The sequence below is a fragment of the Oncorhynchus mykiss genome, chromosome 13 (assembly GCF_057628025.1).
Source record: "Oncorhynchus mykiss isolate SJ-2025 chromosome 13, ASM5762802v1, whole genome shotgun sequence".
Lineage (NCBI taxonomy): Eukaryota > Metazoa > Chordata > Actinopteri > Salmoniformes > Salmonidae > Oncorhynchus > Oncorhynchus mykiss.
The window spans coordinates 66741924-66766190 of NC_143034.1; the positions used below are offsets into that span (position 1 = coordinate 66741924).

The 24267-nt window shown below is 40.7% G+C and overlaps 1 protein-coding gene across 1 annotated transcript in view; it reads left to right on the top strand.

The window, feature by feature from the left end:
* The first annotated feature begins 4236 nt into the window (after positions 1-4236).
* LOC110538555 (nuclear GTPase SLIP-GC) overlaps positions 4237-24267 on the top strand; it is a 35161-nt gene continuing 15130 nt past the window's right edge. Inside the window, exons 1-15 of the mRNA XM_036941717.2 lie at positions 4237-4408; positions 9052-9089; positions 9273-9380; positions 9609-9714; positions 10361-10583; positions 11104-11325; positions 11525-11740; positions 17524-17702; positions 17854-17884; positions 18014-18115; positions 18686-18770; positions 19352-19485; positions 19582-19761; positions 21208-21365; positions 21454-21559. Coding sequence (XP_036797612.2) covers positions 9077-9089; positions 9273-9380; positions 9609-9714; positions 10361-10583; positions 11104-11325; positions 11525-11740; positions 17524-17702; positions 17854-17884; positions 18014-18115; positions 18686-18770; positions 19352-19485; positions 19582-19761; positions 21208-21365; positions 21454-21559 — 1863 coding nt within the window. The 5' untranslated portion in view covers positions 4237-4408; positions 9052-9076. The remainder of the gene's footprint in view (positions 4409-9051; positions 9090-9272; positions 9381-9608; positions 9715-10360; positions 10584-11103; positions 11326-11524; positions 11741-17523; positions 17703-17853; positions 17885-18013; positions 18116-18685; positions 18771-19351; positions 19486-19581; positions 19762-21207; positions 21366-21453; positions 21560-24267) is intronic.

Below are 24267 nucleotides of genomic sequence, written 5' to 3' on the forward strand. Positions count from 1 at the left end.
TTGCCACAAAGTTGGAAACACAGAATCATCTAGAATGTCATTGTATGCTGTAGCATTAAGATTTCCCTTCACTGGAACTAAGGGGCATGCCCGAACCATGAAAAACAGCCAGAGAGCGTTTCCACTGCTCCAGAGTCCAATGGTGTGAGCTTTACACCACCCCAGCCGACGCTTGGCATTGCGCAAAGGTGATCTTAGGCTTGTGTGCGGCTACTCTGCCATGGAAACCCATTTCATGAAGCTCCCAACGAACAGTTCTTGTGGTGACGTTGCTTCCAGCAGCAGATTGGAACTGTGTAGTGAGTGTTGCAACCGAGGACAGATTACTTTTACACGTTACGCACTTCAGCACTCGGCGGTCCAGTGCTGTGAGCTTGTGTGGCCTACCACTTCCCGGCTGAACCGTTGTTGCTCCTAGACGTTTCCACTATAACAGCACTTAAATTACGAACTGACTTGTTGGAACGGTGTCATCCTATAACAGTGCCACATTGAAAGTGACTGAGCTCTTCAGTAAGGCCATTCAACTGCCAATGTTTCTCAATGGAATTTGCATGGCTATGATTTTATGTTTTTTTCCTTTCATCTTATCTGTTTAACTACAGAATGAAGAAACGTTCTATTTAATATATACAGTGGTATAGTGCTGGATGATGGCGCCGGAGGGGAGGCAGTCTTATCGGCTCTTAAACCATGCTAATTTGTTCGTTTTTTTGCATTGTTCGTAACTTGTTTTGTACATAATGTTGCCGCTACCATCTCTTACGACAGAAAATAACTGTGATTACTCAACTCAAATTGGACGAGGAGTTCTTCTTCAATGAGTCGGACGCGAGGAATATACTACAGACACCTAACCATGCCCAGATCCCCGTGATACGCTTGAGAAGGAAAAATACATTTTGTGGAAAGAGATCTGGGTGCCTTGTGAGGATCAGGCGACGAGTGGCTAATCTGTCCTTGCCTTCCATCCTGCTAGCTGACGTTCAATCGCTGGAAAAGAAATGGGACAAACTGAAAGCACGTATATCCTACTAACGAGACATTAAAAACTGTAATATCTTATGTTCCACCAACTTGTGGCTGACCGACAACATTAAGAATATACAGCTGGCGGGTTATACACTCCATCAGCAGGACAGAACAGCGGCCTCTGGTAAGACACAGGGCGGGGGCCTATGCATACATGTAAACAGTAGCAAGATGTCTAAGGAAGTCTCAAGGTTTTGCTCCCCTGAGGTAGAGTATCTCATGATAAACTGTAGACCACACTACCTAGAGAGTTTCCATCTGTATTCTTCATAGCTATCTACATACCACCACAGACCGACGCTGGCACTAAAACCTCAATGAGCTGTATTCCGCAATAAACTAACAGGAATTACACTCATCCAGAGGCGGCGCTCCCAGTGGCCGTGAACTTAAATGCAGGGAAACTTAAATCAGTTTTACCTCATTTCTATCAGCATGTTAAACATGCAACCAGGGGGAAGCATTTTTTACACCACCTATACTCCACACACAGAGACAAGTACAAAGCTCTCCCTTGCCCTCCATTTGGCAAATCTGACCAGAACTCTATCCTCCTGATTCCTGCTTACAAGAAAAATATTAAGCAGGAAGCATTATTGACTCTGTCAATAAAAAAGTGATCAGATGAAGCAGATGCTAAGCTACAGGACTGTTTTGCTAGCACAGACTGGAATATATTCCGTGATTCCTCCGATGGCATTGAGGAGTACACTACATCAGTCATTGGCTTCATCAATAAGTGCATCGATTACGTCGTCCCCACAGTGACGAGACGTACATACCCCAACCAGAAGCCATGGATTACAGGCAACAGCCGCACTGAGCTAAAGGCTAGAAAGCTTATATGAAATCCCCCGGAAGCTTATATGAAATCCCACTATGCCCTCCGACAAACCATCAAACAGGCAAAGCATCAATAAAGGACTAAGATCGAATCGAACTACACTGGCTCCGACGCTTGTCGGATGTGGCAGGGCTTGAAAATCATTACAGACAACAAAGGGAAGCACAGCCAAGTGCTGCCCAGTGACACAAGCCTACCAGACAAGCTAAACTACTTCTATGCTCGCTAAGGCCTCGGTTGCCTGTAATCTGGGGCGGCAGGTAGCGGTTAGAGCAGGTAGTGGTTAGAGCATTGGGCCAGTAACCGAAACGTTGCTAGATCGAATCCCCAAGCAGACAATGTAAAAATCTGTAATTCTGCCCCTGAACAAGGCAGTTAACTCACTGTTCCTAGGCTGTCATTGTAAGTAAGAATATGTTCTTTACTGACTTGCCTAGTTAAATAAAGGTTCAATAAAACATTAGAAGGCAAATAACACTGAAATATGCATGAGAGCACCAGGTTTTTTGGAAGACTGTGTGATCACGCTCTCCACAGCCGATGTGGGAAAGATATTTAAACAGATCAACATTCACAAGGCTGCAGAGATTACCAGATGGATTACCAGGATGTGTACTGCGAGCATGCGCTGACCAACTGGCAAGTGTCTTCACTGACATTTTCAACATCTTCATGTCCAAGTCTGTAATACCAACATGTTTTAAGCAGACCAGCATAGTCCCTGTGCCCAAGAACACTAAAATAACCTGCCTAAATGATTACTGACCAATAGCACTCACGTCTGTAGCCATGAAGTGCTTTGAAAAGCTGGTCATAGCTCACATCAACACCATTATCCCAGAAACCCTAAACCCACTCCAATTTGCATACTGCACTAACAGATCCACAGATGATGCAATCTCTATTGCACTCCACACTCCCCTTTCACACCTGGACAAAAGGAACACCTATGTGAGAATGGTATTCATTGACTACAGCTCCGGGTTCAACACCATAGTGCCCTCAAAGCTCATCAATAAGCTAAGGACACTGGGACTAAACACCTTCCGCTGCAACTGGATCCTGGACTTCCTGACGGGCCGCACCCAGATTGTAATTGTAGGTAACAACACATCTGTCTCGCTGATCCTCAACACGGGGGCCCTTCAAGGGTGCGTACTCAGTCCCCTCCTGTACTCCCCGTCCACTCATGACTGCACTATCAGGCACGACTTCAACACCATCATTAAGTTTGCCGATGACACAACAGTGGTAGGCCTGATCCCTGACAACGATGAGACAGCCTATAGGAAGGAGGTCATTATTACACCACTACATATCCACAATTCAAAATGTCTAATACCACTTTACAACAATATCACAATGTGTGCGTATGCATGTGTCTGTACGTTTGTTTGACTCTTCACAGTCCCTGCTGTTCCATGAGGTGAATTATTTACCTGTTTAGAAAAGTGACTAGGCAATCAGGATATAAAATAAAAAGAGTAGCAGCAATGTATGTGAAGAGTGTGTGTGTGTGTGTGTGTGTTTGTGTGTGTGTGTATGTGTGTGTGTGGAGTCAGTATGCATGTGTGTGTATTGTCATGATGCTGGCCTGGGGGTAGGTTTATGACAGTCATAAATACGCCCTCCCCCCTTTTCCTCTCTCTACCCTACTGACACAAACTAATACAAACTAATATAAACTGACACATGTCAAATTCGTGATGGTAAATGCCCATTGAAGCATTTTGCAAATGGACAGCCGTGCGCCTGGTGATTGAAACGGGTTACCAAGAGCACATTTTCAAAATGTTTTTTTTTTTAATGCCTATGGGGTTGCAAGGGGTCCACAGTTGGGTAGGGAGCACCCCATCCAAAAGGGGGCGCCCCTGGTCATTTTGGATGTTTTTAAAAAAATTGTCAAAAAACGACAGCGTCCCACTTATGTCTCATCATACATGACAAATAGACCTTCTAGGTTGATTCAGGGCTAAACATATGAATAACCCCTATGATGTAACTGGAATGATGAGATAGATGTTCTTCTTCTATGTTTTTGTTTTATTTTTATTATTTCACTGCCATACTGTGTTTGATCTTGTCTAGCCATCTTGTCTCAAGAGGACCACAATGGAAATAAGTCCCAGACTTCATTGTGTGTTGTCCTTGATGATTTTATTCATGTGCATGTACGGCTTTTTCAAGTTTAATGTGTGCTTGTTTTTTTTAAATGGTCAAATTAATAAACTAAACTAAAAATAATAATGCAAAAGGTAATGCAAAATACTGCAAAAAGTTGTTTCATTATCCCCCAGCCTTTGCTTCAGGGAAGGACACACTTGATTTTGCAGAATCGAGAGTGAAAGTAAAAAGTGGTCAACCCACATGTCTGTGCCTGTGTGTGAGAGTGAGTGAGAAAGTGACAGAGCGAGTGAGAGAGAGAAAAAGAGAAAGAGATAGAGAGTCTTAGTCAGTTTAGCAGGCAAAACAGCAGAACGCCATGAAGGATTGACGAAGATAGGCATCATTTCTTGAGCACCTTTTTTCAATGTAAGAATATAATCTATTTTTATTTCCATGTTCAATGTGTTATACTTTCATCTGTACTTTGACATACAAACCAACAAACCATCGGACGGTCAGACAGTACACCGCCACGCCTGAAACCACAGCTAAGATCTCTCTTGTTCTCTTTTTCTCTTTCTCTTCCCTCTATCGTTCCAGTGCTTTACCCTGCAACATACTTTCTATTTTTCAAATGCACTTCTCCTTGAAGTTCATTAGAGCTGGACTATTATTGCCCTGCCAGAAGTATTTGGGTGGACATTTGAGTTAAAAGGTTGTGTATTTTTATTTGAACTGTATTGAGGTGGGGTGAACTAATGACATGTGGCCAAGAAGATTGTGGACATTGTTAAGGCCCTTGTTGTGCTTATGAACACCCACCCACCTTGGGGCTGCGGGGTAGCCTAGTGGTTAGATCGTTGGACTAGTAACTGAAAAGGTGATATGGTGTGTATTCTCTTTTCTCTCCACTGGCTATATGGTAAACAGGCTACACTCTAGGCAGTCTCTTCTGCTGATGTGTGTGGGTCTGGTAGTGGTACCAGTGGTCTGGTAGTGGTACTCTCTATTCTACTCTTTTCCTTTCGGCATGGTTAATACCTGCCTGGCGCCCGAACAAAATCTGTATCTTTACCCCTCTCTAATAAATACCGCTACAAGCTGACATAACCTGCCATGATATGGTCATAGCACTGTCATGGCCCATATATTTACACCTGTAGGGAAATATATTGCATTATTTTATGGCTGGTTATGACACCTGCCTAAGAGTGTCAAAACCCACATTCACTCAAATTAAAAATGTTCCCTGCCAAGAAGTTTCCTTTTGTTTGAAAGTTTGTTTCTTAAATGCTTTGTTGATTGTTGTAATGAATTCTTTACAGTCATGTTTTTTTTCATCATATTTAAAAAAACTGGTAGAAAATACATTTTATGAAAAAACTGGTAGAAAATACACTATACTTTACTTGTTTGACATCAATGTGTGAGCAATTACAATTATGTTTTAATATGGTAAATAAAATAAAAAGTATAGAACATAAACATACTGTTGACACGTAGGCTATGGTGTAATGGAATGATTTGCCATGTGTGGTAGGTTTGGTGGGTTTTGACACTCTTATGTAGGTGTCATATCAAACCATAAAATAACAATGTATGTCACAACAGGTCTAAATATATGTGGAATGACAGTGGTATGTCCATATTTTAACAGGTTTTGACAAGTTATGTCAGTTGTTATGACAAACTATGGCATGGTTATGACTGTGTCGTGACGTGTTATGACACTTGGTCTCAAGTACCGTAATTTCTGGACAATTAAGCGCACCTGAATATAAACCACACCCACTGAATTAAAAAAAAATATGTATTTTGTACATAAATACGCCGCACATGTCTATAACCCGCCGGTGCCTACTGGTACATTGAAACAAATGAACTTTACACAGCCTTTAAACGAAAGACGGCTTGTAACAAAAATAAATAGGCTTTTAAACAAAACACGGCTTGTTACAATGGACGCTCCGCTATCTTTACATCAGTGAATTTGCGGAAGTTTGATACTTTTTCCTCGTAGTCGGGAGGGAGCTGCTGACACAGACTCGTCCGTACCCTGATGGACAGGCCTTTACGTCTCATAAATCTTAGACACCACGATGGTCCACCTCTAAAATCCTCAAACTTCATTGCGGTGGCGATTGTTTTGTCTTTCAGTCGGATCTGCACAGTTGAAACACCTCGGCAGTCTGCTCTCTGTGTGTTGACCCAGTCTTCAAGCTCATTTTCTAGTTCGGGCCATCTGCTTTTCTTCCCTCTGAAAGCTTTTGTTGTCTTTTTGCACTGAGTCAGTTCCTCACGCTGCTGTTTCCAACGTCTTATCATCGACTCATTAAGGCCAAGCTCCAGTGCAGCAACTCTATTTCCTTTTCCAACAGCCAGATCGATCGCCTTCAACTTGAAAGCTGCATCATATGCATTTCTCTGTGTCTTTGCCATGATGAGGGTGACAAAATGACTACTGTAATCAGAATGATGGGAAGTTTGAGTGCGCTCGATTTACGTAACATTAGGTGACGGTGCTCAGTTTTTTGGCGGCATGAATCTTGTGAAAGCGGGAAAAATCCATAAATTAGCCGGGTCATTGTATAAACCGAGAGGTTCAAAGCGTGGGAAAAAAGTAGCGGCTTATAGTCCGGAAATTACGGTAAAGTGCTACCAAGCGTATTTTTTTATTACACCCCTGTTAGTGAGCGTTTCTCCTTTGCCAAGATAATCCATCCACCTGACATGTGTGGCATATCAAGAAGCTAATTAAACCCCTCAGAGTCTATTGATCCACTGGTGCATCAATCTAAGTAACATCTGTTGTGGAAAAACATTGAGTCAAATAATTGCACAGATACCGGAACTTGTAGATTCAATTAGACTTTATCACAATCATAGCAAGCCCTGCCTTTAAAGTATTCTGTCTTTACTCTATACTAAAATAACTCCTCTTGACCTTTCTCCACCATTATCTTTACATCTCAGTTCTTGCTTGTTAACGCCCACATCTGACAGCTGTATAGGTTATAATGGTAGCAGGGCCTTGGTCCTATATGTTCCATTCCTTATATAGCCATTCTGTCTAGGCCGTCAAAATGGAATACATTTTAATTAACAGGTGTTCCTTGTTAAGTTAATTAGTGGAATTTCTTTCCTTAATGTATTTGAGCCAGTCGGTTGTGTTGTGACAAGGAAGGGGTGGTATACAAAATATAGCCCTATTTGGTAAAATACAAAGTCCATATTATGGCAAGAACATCTCAAATAAGCAAAGAGAAACGACAGTTCATCACTATTTCAAGACATGAAGATCAGTCAATATGGAACATTTCAAGAATTTTTCAAGTTTCCTCAAGTGCAGTCGCAAAAACCATCAAATGCTATGATGAAACTGGCTTTCATGAGTACCGCCACAGGAAAGGAAGACCTAGTGTTACCTCTGCTGCAGAGGATAAGTTCAGATTGCAGCCCAAACAAATCCTTCACAGAGTTCAAGTAACAGACACATCTCAACATCAGCTGTTCAGAGGAGACTACGTGAATCAGGCCTGCATGGTCGAATTGCTTCAAAGAAACCACTACTAAAGGACACCAATAATAAGAAGAGACTTGCTTGGGCCAAGAAACACGAGCAGTGGAAATCTGTCCTTTGGTCTGATGAATGCAAATTTGAGATTTTTGGTTCCAACTGCCATGTCTTTGTGAGACGCAGAGTAGATGAACGGATAATCTCTGCATGTTTGGTTCCCACTGTGAAGCATGGAGGAGGAGGTGTGATAGTGTCACCAGCAAAGCACTCCCACACCGTCTCTGATTTATTTTGAATTCAATGCACACTTAACCAGCATGTCTACCACAGCATTCTGCAGTGATACGCCATCCCATCTGGTTTGAGCTTTGTGGGACTATCATTTGTTTTTCAACAGGACAATGACCCAAAACACACTTCCAGGCTGTGTAAGGTCTATTTGACCAAGAAGGAGAGTGATGGAGTGCTGAATCAGATGACCTGGCCTCCACAATTACCCAACCTCAACCTAATTGAGATGGTTTGGGATGAGTTGGACCACAGAGTGAAGGAAAAGCAGCCAACAACTGCTCAGCATATGTGGAAATTCCTTCAAGACTGTTGGAAAAGCATTCCTCACGAAGCTGGTTGAGAGAATGCCAAGAGTGTGTAAAGTTGTCATCAAAGCAAAGGGTGGCTACTTGAAGAATTTAAAATATAAAATATATTTTGAATGGTTTAACACTCCATATGTGTCATTTCATAGTTTTGATTTTCTTCACTAGTATTCTACAATGTAGAAAATAGTACAAAATAAAGAAAAGCCCTTGAATGAGTCGGCATGTCCAAACTATTGACTGGTACTGTATATTCCCCGAGTTTTCTTATATCTCCTATATATAGGACAGACACTTAAAAAACCCAGATGATTGATGATTTATTTTTCGCTTGTTTTTTTCCCCGTTTATGAATGAGTTATTCAATACGTTTCTACGGGCTATAGTAGAGAAGGCCAAATTCAATATTTTATCAAAATATGTGGCAATACCCCAATACACCACACTAGGTTTGTTTTCTGATCCTAATCCTATGATTGGATGGACAACATGTCAGTTCATATTGCTAAAGCTTTGAATGGTTGGAGGACGTCCTCTGGAAGTGGTCATAATTACCTTGTGGTCTATGGAAGCGGGTAAGGCCTACGAGCATCCTAGGTTTTGTATTGAAGTTAATGTAGCCAGAGGAGGGTGGGGAATAGCTTTCCTCTGGCTACACTATTGTGCTATTCTAGAGTGTGTCATTGATACTACTGTAGACCTTCACTGCAAAACAGCGTGTTATAATCTGGTACTTGATGACGTGAATATATTTAGTATAGTTCTATCTAAAAAGGATAACTCTTTTAACATTACATTGTTTCTGAAAATCACTGAGTAGGATGGTCCTCCTCTAAGGACCCTCCACTGAAATCAGATAATGACTGTTTCCTGTGATAATACGTTTTCTGTGGGATTAGAATTTATTATCTCTGTTTTCATCACCATAATCAGTGAATTTATTTTTTATTTTTCAGTCTAAGCCCCGGACGGTGTCAAATCATGCCTACCCAAGGTACATGAAAGTCTAAGACGCACATTACTTCAGTTGAGGATTAATATGTCTATAATAACTTCTTGTTGTCCAATGTATATTATATTTACATAAATGGTATACAGCCTACCATGAAGGAAATACTGACTTCTTGGACAGATAATGGATCTGCTTGAACATTGAGTGATTGTGATTCTCTCTCAGGCCACAAAAGAGGGTCTGATGACCCCTCTACTTCAAATGATCAGGGCAGGGAAGGTAATAAACGCCTTTGTGCCATAGCAAAGGGAACTGCAGCAACACCTACCCTCGGTAAGATATATACGTTATAATAGCTACTTTAAGAAATAAACAGTAAACCTGATGTTAAAAATTATACCACAGCGTAATACAATTATTACATTGTAAACTCATTGTTTGTCCACCTCGTGTGTGTGTGTGTGTGTGTGTGTGTGTGTGTGTGTGTGTGTGTGTGTGTGTGTGTGTGTGTGTGTGTGTGTGTGTGTGTGTGTGTGTGTGTGTGTGTGTGTGTGTGTGTAGAGATGGATGTCATCAAAGTGGCCAAAGAGGGCATTGGAAAAGTCCTTAGCGGGCTAGACAAGGTGTCACCTCCATATGCAAACACGGATTTCATTGGTTATTTAAGGTAAGTGTACTTGTATTCTTCAAAAGGTTGGTACATCAATTTTTGCCATTTAAATGAATTATATTGCCATTCATTCTTCAAGAAAATACATACAGTGCCTAGTGAAAGTCTACACACCTCAAAGTTTTCGCATTTTGCTACCTTAAAATGAAATCTAAAAGGTGATTACATGTGATTTGTTTTCCTACCGATCTACACAACCTACTCTTATGTTCAAAGTGAAAGGAAAAAATATAGAAAATTCCTCAAGCTCAGTAAATTCAGTTGGGAATCATTGATGGACAACAGTATTCAAATCATGTCTCTGATTTTCAAGCAAATTTAAGTCAGGACTGTTCCGGTGAAAAATTTAACTCTATCCTCAGAACCTTTATTTAGCATACATTGGAGTTAGCCTGCCCCAGAGCAGGTACTGTAAGAACTTTAGGATTCATTGTCATAGAAACATACCTGGCTAAAAGGTGAGCCACAGTGTCAACGGTTATCCCAATTTGAATTCAGAGTTGACCAAAGTTAGCTTGCTAACTCCTCTATTCCACTATGCAGTATACCTCTGTGCTTTCTACTGTTTATGTATAGATAGACCTCAAGTCAATGAATTGCATTTTTAGTGTGACATTGCTTTTCTGTGGTTCACTGTTAACAGGGAAAAAATCTCAGCTTTGGAGGCTGTTATTGACGACAAAGTTGTTGTTGGTGTATTTGGGAGGTCAGGAGCTGGTAAGAGCTCACTGATGAATGCCATTTTGGGGGTGAATACCTTGCTGCCCTCCGGGACTGTTGGTGCATGCACATCAGTCATCATCCAGGTGGAGGCCAATATGACTGACTCCAACTACGTGGCAGAGATTGACTTCATTTCTAAAGAGGTGATTTTAGCAATGTTGATAAACCTCAAGATATAATTTGTGAAATTTTGAAGACCAGTTGAAGTCACTTAGACACCATGTTTTGTCCTGACACCATGCTGATATGATCACATTAACATGTTTGTTATTTAGCTCAGAGCCCCCCCCCCCCCGGCCTGGATGCACGTTTTGTTTGTTTCCATAGCACTACATAGCTGATTCAATTAATGATTGCTTGAGGATGTGCTGGTTATTTGATTCAGCTGTGTAGTGCTACGGCAAAAAACGAAACGTGCATGCAGGGTTGGACCCAGGACCGAGTTTGGGAAACCTGATTTAGCTGATTTTATTATACAGAGCGACTTACAATTAGTGCATTAATCTTAAGATAGTTAGGTGAGACAACAACATATCACAGTTGAATCAAGTACATTTCCCTCAACAAAGTATTTAGCATTTATTTATTATAATATGAAACATTTGATCCATCATATAAATATATAATATATTCAGTAAAATAATAATGTTTGACTTTTTTTAGGAATGGGAGAAGGAGCTGGAATCACTTTTGAAAATTAAAGAAATGGATGGTGAGGAGAAAGATAAAAGGATGGTGAATATGGCGAACAGTAAAATCCAGGCATTGTACGGAGAAGATGCAGTCGGGAAAAGCTTTGATGAACTGAAGTCACTGGAGTCAGAGACATTCAGCGACATCCCAGAGTTTCTCTCATCAACTAGGAAAATCCTGTCATTTGACACAGTAAGTCATTTTAAGCCTCTTTTATACAGTTTTTTTTTGCTGTCTGAGGTCCAATATGTTCCCATTTGAAAACCCTGAACTTCACGGACATCATGACAAACAACATGAAATGCATAATAGCCATCAATTATTTTAAATATACCAGAAAGTTGTAAAAGGGTCGAGTGTGACTTGAGAATAATATTAAATCATTTGACAGGCCACAAAGTTCTCTACAGAGATCGCCTGCTACATACGAAGCAAAAGAAAGATACATGGGAAACAATCTAAATCATCTCAGATACACTACTGGCCACTTGTGAAGTATGTGACCATCAAGATGCCAAACTCCAAGGATCTTCTGGAACACATTGTGCTGGTGGATCTTCCAGGAACTGGAGACTGCAACAAGGCCAGAGATGAGATGTGGGAATCGGTAATCTTTTACTTTTGTGATCATTTCTGAATGCATTTACAGTAGGTCTCAATTTAATTGAACCTGAAGGTACGCTGTAGTGTGTGGTATTTATTTGGTTTAATCAGAGGATGGTTTTGGTTAAGCCTTCCTTACCAAAAAGTCAATTCTATATTGTATATTGTCAGGGCATGTTTTTCAAAATAAAAGCAAAGAAATGTACCTTCAAAAAGTTTATTTAAAACTAATATTAATTTTCACCAAAAAAATGTTTTATTAACAATTTCATTGTGGATTTTGATTTGTGCTTGGGGTCATTGTCTTGCTGGGATCCACTTGCATCTAAGTTTTAACCTCCTGGCAGAGGCAAACAGGTTTTGGCTAAACTGTCCTGGTACCGGGTAAAGTTCCTGATGCCCTTGACCATAACAAGGGCCCCAGGAACAGTTGAAGTAAAATAGCACCTTAACATCAAAGATCCACCACCAGAGTTTACAGTAGGTATGGAGTTCTTTTTTGCTTATGCAGAACCCCAAAAAGCAAAAAGAAGAAACTATTTATTTTAAGAATACATTTTAGTACTTTTTGCATTCAAGCTAAATTATGCATTTAAGACATGTGTATTTTTTAACCTTAATTTAACTAGGTAAGTCAGTTATGACGGCCTACCAAAAGGCAAAAGACCTGCGGGGACGGGGCTGGGATTTAAAAAAAAAGATAACACAGAAATATAGGACAAAACACACATCTCGACAAGAGAGACAACACAACACTACATAAAGAGAGACTTAAGACGACAACACAGGATTGTAGCAACACAACATGAAAACAACATGGTAGCAACACAACATGGTAGCAGCACAAAACATGGTTCAAGCATTATTGGTCACAGACAACAGCACAAAGGGCAAGAAGGTAGAGACAACAATACATCACGCAAAGCAGCCACAACTGTCAGTAAGAGTGTCCATGATTGAGTCTTTGAATGAAGAGATTGAGATAAAACTGTCCAGTTTGAGTGTTTGTTGCAGCTCGTTCCAGTCGCTAGCTGCAGCGAACTGAAAATATGAGTGACCCAGGGATGTGTGTGCTTCAGGGACCTTTAACAGAATGTGAATGGCAGAACGGGTGTTGTATGTGGAGGATGAGGGCTGCAGTAGATATCTCAGATAGGGGGGAGTGAGGCCTAAGAGGGTTTTATAAATATGCATCAACCAGTGGGTCTTGCGATGGGTATATAGAGATGACCAGATGACAGAGGAGTATAGAGTGTAGTGATGTGTGCTACAGTGCCTTGCGAAAGTATTCGGCCCCCTTGAACTTTGCGACCTTTTGCCACATTTCAGGCTTCAAACATAAAGACATAAAACTGTATTTTTTTGTGAAGAATCAACAACAAGCGGGACACAATCATGAAGTGGAACGACATTTATTGGATATTTCAAACTTTTTTAACAAATCAAAAACTGAAAAATTGGGCGTGCAAAATTACCCTCAGTGAGGTTGGATGGAGAGCATTTGTGAACAGCAGTTTTCAGTTCTTTCCACAGATTCTCGATTGGATTCAGGTCTGGACTTTGACTTGGCCATTCTAACACCTGGATATGTTTATTTTTTAACCATTCCATTGTAGATTTTGCTTTATGTTTTGGATCATTGTCTTGTTGGAAGACAAATCTTCGTCCCAGTCTCAGGTCTTTTGCAGACTCCATCAGGTTTTCTTCCAGAATGGTCCTGTATTTGGCTCCATCCCCATCAATTTTAACCATCTTCCCTGTCCCTGCTGAAGAAAAGCAGGCCCAAACCATGATGCTGCCACCATCATGTTTGACAGTGGGGATGGTGTGTTCAGCTGTGTTGCTTTTACGCCAAACATAACGTTTTGCATTGTTGCCAAAAAGTTCAATTTTGGTTTCATCTGACCAGAGCACAATCTTCCACATGTTTGGTGTGTCTCCCAGGTGGCTTGTGGCAAACTTTAAACAACACTTTTTATGGATATCTTTAAGAAATGGCTCTCTTCTTGCCACTCTTCCATAAAGGCCAGATTTGTGCAATATACGACTGATTGTTGTCCTATGGACAGAGTCTCCCACCTCAGCTGTAGATCTCTGCAGTTCATCCAGAGTGATCATGGGCCTCTTGGCTGCATCTCTGATCAGTCTTCTCCTTGTATGAGCTGAAAGTTTAGAGGGACGGCCAGGTCTTGGTAGATTTGCAGTGGTCTGATACTCCTTCCATTTCAATATTATCGCTTGCACAGTGCTCCTTGGGATGTTTAAAGCTTGGGAAATCTTTTTGTATCCAAATCCGGCTTTAAACTTCTTCACAACAGTATCTCGGACCTGCCTGGTGTGTTCCTTGTTCTTCATGATGCTCTCTGCGCTTTTAACGGACCTCTGAGACTATCACAGTGCAGGTGCATTTATACGGAGACTTGATTACACACAGGTGGATTGTATTTATCATCATTAGTCATTTAGGTCAACATTGGATCATTCAGAGATCCTCACTGAACTTCTGGAGAGAGTTTGCTGCACTGAAAGTAAAGGGGCTGAATAATTTTCACGCCCAATTTTTCAGTTTTTGATTTGTTAAAAAAGTTTGAAATATCCAATAAATGTCGTTCCACTTCATGATTGTGCTCCACTTGTTGTTGATTCTTCACAAAAAATACAGTTTTATATCTTTATGTTTGAAGCCTGAAATGTGGCAAAAGGTCGCAAAGTTCAAGGGGGCCGAATACCTTCGCAAGGCACTGTATAAGGAGCATTGGTGGCAAATCTGATGGCCGAATGGTAAAGAACATCTAGTCACTCGAGAGCACCCTTACCTGCAAATCTATAATCTAATTATGTCTCCATAATCTAGCATGGGTAGGATGGTCATCTGAATCAGGGTTAGTTTGGCAGCTGGGGTGAAAGAGGAGCGCTTACGATGTAGGAAACCGAGTCTAGATTTACCTTTAGCCTGCAGCTTTGATATGTGCTGAGAGAAGGACAGTGTACTGTCTAGCCATACCCCCAAGTACTTGTATGAGGTGATTACCTCAAACTCTAAACCCTCAGAGGTAGTAATCACACCTGTGGGGAGAAGGGCATTCTTCTTGCTGAACCACATTACCGTTGTTTTGGAGGTGTACAGAACAAGGTTAAGGGTAGAGAAAGTTTGTTGGACACTAAGAAAGCTTTGATGTAGAGCATTTAACACAAAATCCGGGGAGGGGCCAGCTGAGTATAACACTGTATAATCTGCATATAAATGGATGACAGAGGTTCCTACTGCCTGAGCTATGTTGTTGATGTAAATTGAGAAGAGCGTTGGACCTAGGATTGAGCCTTGGGGTACTCCCTTGGTGACAGGCTGTGGCTGAGACAACAGATTTTCTGACATTATACACTGCACTCTGAGAGAGTGGCCAAACCAGGCCAAAGACCCCTCAGAGACACCAATACTCCTTAGCCGGCCCACAAGAATGGAATTGTCCACTGTATCAAAAGCTTTGTCCAAGTCAATAAAAAGAGCAGCACAACATTGCTTAGAATCAAGGGCAATGGTGACATCATTGAGGACCTTTAAGGTTGCAGTGACACATGCATAACCTGAGCGGAAACCAGATTGCATACCAGAGAGAATACTATAGACATCAAGAAAGACAGTCAGTTGATTATTGACAAAATTTTCCAACACTTTTCATAAACAGGGTGAAATAGAAATAGGCCTATAACAGTTATAAATAAAGGACGAACCATGGCTGCCTTCCAAGCAATGGGAACTTACCCAGAAAGGTTAAAAACGTCAGAGATAGGCTTGGCAATGATAGGGGCAACAACCTTGAAGAAGAAAGGGTCTAAACCATCTGACCCAGATGTTTTTTTGGTGTCAAGTTTCAGGAGCTCCTCTAGCACCTCAGACTCAGTGACTGCCTGCAGGGAGAAACTTTGTAGCTTGGCAGGGTAAAAAGAGGGAGAAGCATCAGGGATAGTCGTATTAGAAGGGGTGGGAGATGAGGAAATGTTGGACGGCAAGGAGGCATGGCTGAGTCAAATAGGAATCCTGACTTAATTAATTTGTGATTAAAGAGCACAGCCATGTGCTTCTTGTCAGTAACAACCACATCATCAACATTAAGGGACATGGGCAGCTGTGAGGAGGAGGGTTTATTCTCCAGGTCTTTAACCGGTTTCCAGAACTTCTTGGGGTTAGACCCACAGAGAGAGAACTGCTTCTTAAAGTAACTAACCTTGGCCTTCCGGATAGCCCAAGTGCACTTATTTCTAATTTGCCTGAATGAGAGCCAGTCAGCGTGTGCGTGTGCTGAGCCTTTCGCCAAATGCAATTGTTGAGGTTTAGTAACTCTGCAAGATCACGGTCGAACCAGGGGCTGAACCTGTTTTTTATTCTAATTTTCTTTATGGGGGCGTGTTTGTTAACAATACCACTGAAAATATAAAAAAAGGATGTCCAAGCGTCTTCAACACAGGGGATCAACCTGATTCTATACCATTTTACAGAGGCCAGTTTATGAAGGAAGGCTTGCTCAAAGTTTTTTAGCGAGCGTCTATGACAAATCAGGACAGGTCGTTTCACTGAACAGCCATTACGAACACAGGCTGTAAAACAGTGATCACTAAGGTCATTACAGAAAACACCAGACTTATACCCATCAGGATTATTTGTGAGGATAACATCGAGGAGAGTAGCCTTGGAGCCATACCTTGTGGGATTGGTGATAATCTGAGAAAGATTTAGGGAGTCCCATTGTTTTAGGACTTGGTCAGGTGGTTTAAGCATGTCCCAGTTTAGGTCAACTAGCAGGACACATTCAGAATTGGTGTACGGGGCCAGGAGAGAGCTTTAGGGCAGGTAGGGTACAGGCCAGTGCTGATGGAGGATGATAGCACACAGCAACACTCAATAAAGAGCTATTTGAAAGTTCAATACCTAAAACCAGCAAATCAAATTGTTTGGGGACAGACTTGGTGGAGACAACCGAGCACTGAAGGTGATCCTTGGTAAAGATTGACACTCCCCCACCTTTGGAAGATCTGTCTTGCCGAAAGAGGTTATAACCAGAAAGGTTAACATCAGTATTCAAAACACTCTTCCTTAACCACGTCTCAGTAATGACCAACACATCTGGATTGGAGCTGTGATCCCACACTTTAAATTGATCAATTTCAGGTAATAAGCTTCTAGTGTTAATGTGCAGAAATCCCAGGCTTTTACGGGAGCAGATATCAGTGAAGCAGATATCAGAGCACAAGGCAGAATTGGGGCTAGCAACAGTAGATGGGCCAGGATGTACATGCACATTTCCAGATATCATCAACATTAATACAATCAAGGCACGGCATAGGAGACGAAGAGCTCTGCAGTGTTAATTTATGACATTAATGTGCATTGTACAGCAATTTCATTGTCAAGCAATTTCATCAGATAACATGAATACAGTAGGTATTCAGTAGGTAAAATGTAGTTTATTAACTACATTTTCATTAGGGCAATAAAAACCTACTTCAAAGAAGTGTGTGTGTGTGTCTGTGAGTGCAGCCATTTTTTCTCTCCAAATAACGGCACTGTAAGCATTACTACAGCGGGTTAGATTGAATTCCAGCATTAGAACCACTGCCATTCAACTCATCATTTACAAAAAAAAAAATCAGCTTGAATGATGAGTGAAATGTTGATTATGGCTTCAAATATTTTACACTATGTCCAATGTTTTATTTTACCTCACCTGTTACAATTTTTGTTTTAACATTCTAAATAACATTTCTGAACACCATGTTTTTTTTTTATAGTACATTACTAAGTGCTCCTCTGTGTGGGTCGTGGCTGACATTGACCGGGCCGCGGCTGACAGTGATGCATGGAATATACTGGACAACAGCATCAGTAATATGGGTCCTGGTGGACAGTGTCAGAACATCACCTTCATCTGTACTAAGACGGACGACATCAACCCAGACAATTATATGCTGTGAGACATTTTAAACTCAAATTCTGTTACTGCTTTAACAGTTTCATATATTGCGATTACTGAACAAATATTTGTTTACAATTACCTACCCAGATATATATACATTTTCACTGCTTATACATCACTAATAAAGAACAAATTCCAATTTCAGTGAAATGGACGATGAAGACCTTCACATAGAGGTACAGCTACACAAAATATAAGAAATACTTTGTTTACAGAACTATAAACAAATAGTTGGTTTATAGAGACTCAAATATGTCACTGCATGGTTATCAACCATGGTCTCCTCTTATTTCACATGCAATTAGGACTCTTCTAACTATTCAGAGGAGCAGAAACGTGCATGCATATTGCACCGAAATCAACAAGCCAAGATGGAAATTCAAGAGAATTACAGCAACCCGTATGAAGTAAGATGTTTTATTTTCTATTTTCTTAACCAAATAAGAAACTATAAAGAGTTTCTTTCCCTGCAGTGTATGGACGAGGTAAGACAGCAATCCATGCTTTTATTTTGTTTACCTAGCTACTGTCTCCACATGCAAACTTTTTAGCTTTTGTGTCCAAAAATCAATGCATTGTTTTGCGTTCTATGTCCAAAGCATCCCAAAGCGTCTCAAATTGCTTGTGTAGCTCAATAAAGTTACTTTAAGATGATTTAGACATGAAATGAGAAAAATGCTAATGAACTGATAGTTCATGGCAACATGGTCGTGTTAGAATGACATTATCTGTCAAGACAAAGCTGTTCCCTTGAATTAGAATAATATAACATCCATTAAAATGGCATTAGCGTTCTTAGACCGGAAGTTCATTGAATAGGGAAATGGAATTTTGTATTCTTCAAAAACTTGGAAATGTCCCTGAAGTAACTCCAAAACAACCAGTATAGCTACTTCAGCAATGATTGACTGATGATTGATTGATAATTATATTGATGTATTGTTTTTCTTTTGTCATCTTTTGTCACATACATTCAGGCTATTGATGAAATGCAGGTGTTTACAGTTAGTTCTCAAGAATTCCAGAAGGATAACAACTGCATTCTGAGACAAGAAGAGACAGGTATGATCACTTGCGTTATTGTGCAACAAAACCTCCAATAGGAATAGGTGCAAACAGATTGTTAGGTACTGTATAATGAACGTGTATTAGGGTAAGTGTTAGGGTACCTCCAGTAGGAATACGTGCAAACAGATTGTTTGTTGCAAACAGCAAAAAAAAAAACTGCAAATATATATATATTTTAAAACTTCACATACATTTTAGCAAAACATTGAAATACAACTTTAAAAAAAACATTTACATGCAATGTTTTTTTGGCAAACTGACTTCTAGGACACAAGAACCTTGAAAGGTTAGGTACTGTATAATGAATGTTTATTAGGGTAAGTGTCAGGGTATGGTAAAGGTAAAAAAAAGTTAAACAAGACCCGAAAGTAGAACAAGTGCCCGGCACAATTTGCAAATACCATCTCTTTGCACCTAATCTATTGGAGTTGGGGCTGTTATTATAAATTGTTCTAAAGTCATATACTAAACCTGAATATGAATCTAACAACAACTTTCTTTGCTCAAACAATGATTGTTGACCTAAAGATTACTGTACATTAACAGAAAAATGACAAAATGCATCTCATTTTCAGAGATACCTGAGCTGAGAGCTCTGCTGAAAAGCTTGAACGACCAACGGTCAGAAAAAGTGATGAGAGACTATGTGATTGGAGCCTATGGGATCCTCTCCCTGGTCCACGTGGTAAACCATGGGATCACCAAATCGGTATTGCCTTTAATGCATTAGCCTTTTTTTAAAATGATTGTACCCTTGATCCATCTCAATATGTTTACGGGTTGGTTGTTCTCTGTTGTGTTTAAGATGGAGACCGAAAAAGAAAAATTGCACAAGCTTCTAGAACAAATGCTGGAAGATGAGCTCCAAAAAATTGACCAGTTCATGTCAGACATTCACATGGAGTTTGACAAGTGCCTTTCAGCCGGAGTGCTAGAGTCAGAGAAGACATGTGTGACAAGAGCCAAGGAGGAAGTGATAGCACCAGTAAGTCAATTGTACCTTATGCTGGGCCATAAGGTTCTAGCAGGGTTCAATGGAGTTTTACTTCTTCAAACTTAATCTGAGCCAGTGGCAATTTTAGCATGTAAATCTTGGTGGGGCAAACAAAGAAAAAAAGTGGGATGCATGCCAGCAAAGCTACTACACATAAAATATATCTTACCGCCTGGTCAGGTCTCTGAGCTCCTCCCTATAGGCTGTCTCGTTGTTGTCGGTGATCTACCACTGTTATGTCGTCAGCAAACTTAATGATGGTGTTGGAGTCGTGCCTGGCCATGCAGTCGTGGGTGAACAGGGAGTACAGGAGGGGACTGAGCACGCACCCCTGGGGAGCTCCAGTGTTGAGGAACACATAGGTGTTCCTTTTGTCCAGGTGGGAAAGGGCAGTGTGGAGTGCAATAGAGATTGCATCATCTGTGGATCTGTTTGGGCGGTATGCAAATTGGAGTGGGTCTAGGGTTTCTGGGATAATGGTGTTGATGTGAGCCATTACCAGCCTTTCAAAGCACTTCATAGCTACGAACGTGAGTGCTACGGGTCTGTAGTCATTTAGGCAGAAGGCAAAAAGAGACCATGTTTGGATGCGGCTTTATTAACTCAATTTAATGTTTTTACATTGTTTGCAAACTGCGATGTGACACGTATTAATGCCAAAATAACAAACAAAAGAGGCAAGCCTCCAAAAACCTTTTTTACCTAAAAGTGTGGTGCTCAATGATGGAGTCTCCACTGATCTGAGCACTGTTTATTCAATCTTGTTCTGAGCCCAGTTGATTCAATCTTGTTCTGAGTGTAATTTTTTAAACCCTGTTATAAACACAGCTCTTTCTCAAGGTCAATAGTGTGCTAGACTGTTAGTCTGCTAAATAGTTAACCAATAGCTAGCCGGACTATCTGCACTGACCCTTTTTGCTCTAACTCTTTTGACTCATAACATACGCTGCTGTTACTGTTTATTATCTATCCTGTTGCCTAGTCACTTTATCCCAACCTATATGTACATATATACCTCAATTGCCTTGTACCCCTGCACATTGACTTTGTTCTGGTACCCTGCGTATATAGCAAAGTTATCATTAATTGTTGTGTATTTATTCCTTGTGTTATTATGTTTCTATTATTTATTTGATCTCTCTCTGTATTGAAAACATTTCACTTTTAGTCTACACCTGTTGTTTACGAAGCAAGTGCCAATTTTTGGGGGATTTGAACAAATGTGATTGGTTGGATGAAAGCTGACTTAAGGTCCCTGGTTCGTATCCAACCCCTAACTCTCTAAACTTATTTGGAATTACTTGGAATGCATTTCTTGCCAAACCTTAGCCAATCACATTTGTTTTTTCCATGGAGGAAAGAGCTGCTCTTAGAACAAGATGAAATAAGGAAAACTCCAATCTGACAAAATCATGATAATGTTTTATGTTTTTTCAGAAAGGAAAAGGAGGAGGGGGGTACCACCAGACCCTGAGAGCTGTATGCAACGGCCAGGGGTTCTGCAGGTCAACAAATGGAGTAAAAACGAACATGAACGCTTCACTGAGCAGCTCTCTGTGCGATGCCATTAAAAATATGTTTTCAAAAACATTCAAGTAAGTGATTTTCTACGTGCCTTCCAGACACATTTATTGGGACAAAGATCCACCACTTGAGTAACATGGTTATCATCATGTCTTCTAGGAAATCTCAGAAATCTATATCTGCAAAGATTGATAGTTTCAGCATCCTCTTAGAGAGCTATGATGAAGAAACCATGTTTCCTCGGCTGGCATTCCTCAAAACTGAGGTTTGTGGAAATACAACTGTGTTATGTACATTTGATTGGATGTTATCTGTGAAGCTGTATCATAGATGGTACTGTGCTATGCTCTACCTTCCGATTATGGCGGTCTAGTAAAGTGTAATGTTAAGTTGTCTAATATTCATTCACCAGGGGCGTTGACAGAATTTTGGGGCCAATTGAAGAAAAAAATAATATTGGGCCCCTAACATAGAAATCAGAATGTTTCAGATTAAAATAACATACTGAACAATATGTGATATTAAATGTACTAAATATAAGCTTCTGCTGCTCTATACTACAATTGTACAGATTCTAGTTTCCACCTTTATCCTTTAATTTCTTTCATCACATTCCCAGTGGGTCAGAAATGTACATACACTCAATTAGTATTTGGTAGCATTGCCTTTAAATTGTTTAACTTGGGTCAAACATTTCGGGTAGCCTTCCACAGGCTTCCCACAATACGTTGGGTGAATTTTGGCCCATTCCTCCTGACAGAGCTGGTGTAACTGAGTCAGGTTTGTAGGGCTCCTTGCTCGCACACGCTTTTTCAGTTCTGCCCACACATTTTCTATAAGATTGAGGTCAGGTATTTGTGATGGCCACTCCAATACCTTGACTTTGTTCTTAAGCCATTTTGCCACAACTTTGGAAGAATGCTTGGGATCATTGTCAATTTGCAAGACCCATTTGCGACCAAGCTTTAACTTCTGACTGATGTCTAGAGATGTTGCTTCAAAATATCCAAATAATTATCATTCCTCATGGTGCTATCTATTTTGTGAAGTGCACCAGTCCCTCCTGCAGCAAAGCACCCCCACAACATGATGCTGCCACCCCCGTGCTTTACGGTTGGGATGGGGTTCTTCGGCTTGCAAGCCTCCCCCTTTTTCCTCCAAACATAACGATGGTCATCATGGCCAAACAGTTCTATTTTTGTTTCATCAGACCAGAGGACATTTCTCCAAAAAGTACAATATTTGTCCCCATGTGCAGTTGCAAACTGTAGTCTGGCTTTTTCAATGGCGGTTTTCGAGCAGTGGCTTATTCCTTTCTGAGTGGCCTTTCAGGTTATTTCGATATAGGACTCATTTTACTGTTCATTTGCTATGTCATCTTCAGTCTCATCTGGGAAACGTTTTATTTTTTTCTGGCGGCTCCTCTGTTCACTGTGAAACTGAGTAGTTACAACCATTTCATTTGCCACCATGGAGGCTTCTGCCAGAAGAGCGTCCCATTGTTTACACAGAGCCTGCATTTCTTCCTGTAGTGTCTTAATGTGAGCTGCTCCAGTGTCCAGAGAAATATTTCCTGACTGAAGAATTAGGCTTCTATTCTCAATACACTGCAAAGATTTTACCCAGAAAGTGAGCAGGAAGATTGCCTTGAAAGACATGAAGTAGCTTTTCAGACCTTTTGCCTCATATTTGGCTTTGTTTGTCAGGCTACCGGTAGCAAGAAGCATGTCTAGGGCCTTGATGATAGACGGTAAATGAGTTGCCACTGGTCGGACCACAGCATTACGCGCACTCTATGACTTGTCTGAAAGGCGGTTAAGACAGCAGCCAGTCTTCTCCTTGAGAATAGCCCATCGCTCTGGGCTGGCACTGAACAGATTGGAAAGACCATTTACTCAAAACAAGGTTGATATTTTTGGGTACGACTGAGCTGCATGTACACCCACAAGATTAAGAGTATAGGAGGAACAAGGTGAGTATGTGGCCCGTGGATTCTTTTTGCAGTATGTGTGCTTGAACTCCCTTTACTTTCCCTGTCCATTATGTACATCATCAAGATTGAGTGATTTCCCCCAGAATGGCAGATTCCTAGATGCGAAGTACAGTGTCACATCCACAATCCTTTCTAGAAGTCTCTGTTTTTATACATTTCTGACTGGATTTGTTTCTGCAGCTGACTGTCTATACCTGTATCTGTTGTAACGGTATGCTGCAGATTTTTCCATTTCCAGTAACAGTTCTTGTGAGACACACCATCCTCATGCTCTGGCAGTTTGTCATACTTTCTCTGCCATTTCACTGATGATATATTATAGCCATCCTTACTAATCAGAAAACTGGGTGAGAAAAAAGAACACATGGAATGCAATATAATGCCTTTACACTCTTACTATAAAGAAGCCAGTCTCTCTGCACCTTTTCTCTTCCGTTTGCTGACTTACTGTACTGTAAATAGTTGGGGAATGGCTTGCCTTCTGAGTCTGGGGGCATGATTTTATACAGTTCTGTCTCCTCACCACACCTGTTGGCTAGTCTGCGAACAATAGCTTCCCTTTCATGGTCTCGTACTTTCTCTGACCACAGTGCTGGATCTTCTAAAACCTCATCTTCCTCACTTTGAATCTGTCCATACTCTTCCTTTCCCTTATTACCTGCTTGTTCAATCTCTTCTGTCACTCCTTCACTGGCACTGCTGCTACTCCTTAACTCTTCTTCCTCCTCCCTGCTCTCCTCTGCATCAGAGTCTGTCTGACAGCTTTCTGCTGAGATTCTGCCTACCTGGGGCTCTCTAGGCACTAGGAAGTGAGTAAACAAAGGGAATTTTAGGTTTAATGTTCGCTCCTACAAAGGTTACCGTACAAAAAATCTACTACTGAAATATATATTTTTTAATAGTATACATATCAAATATAATACATATTTTAGTGTGTCAAAGTTATCATGTGCCTAACTGTACAATTAAAAAATGGTCTA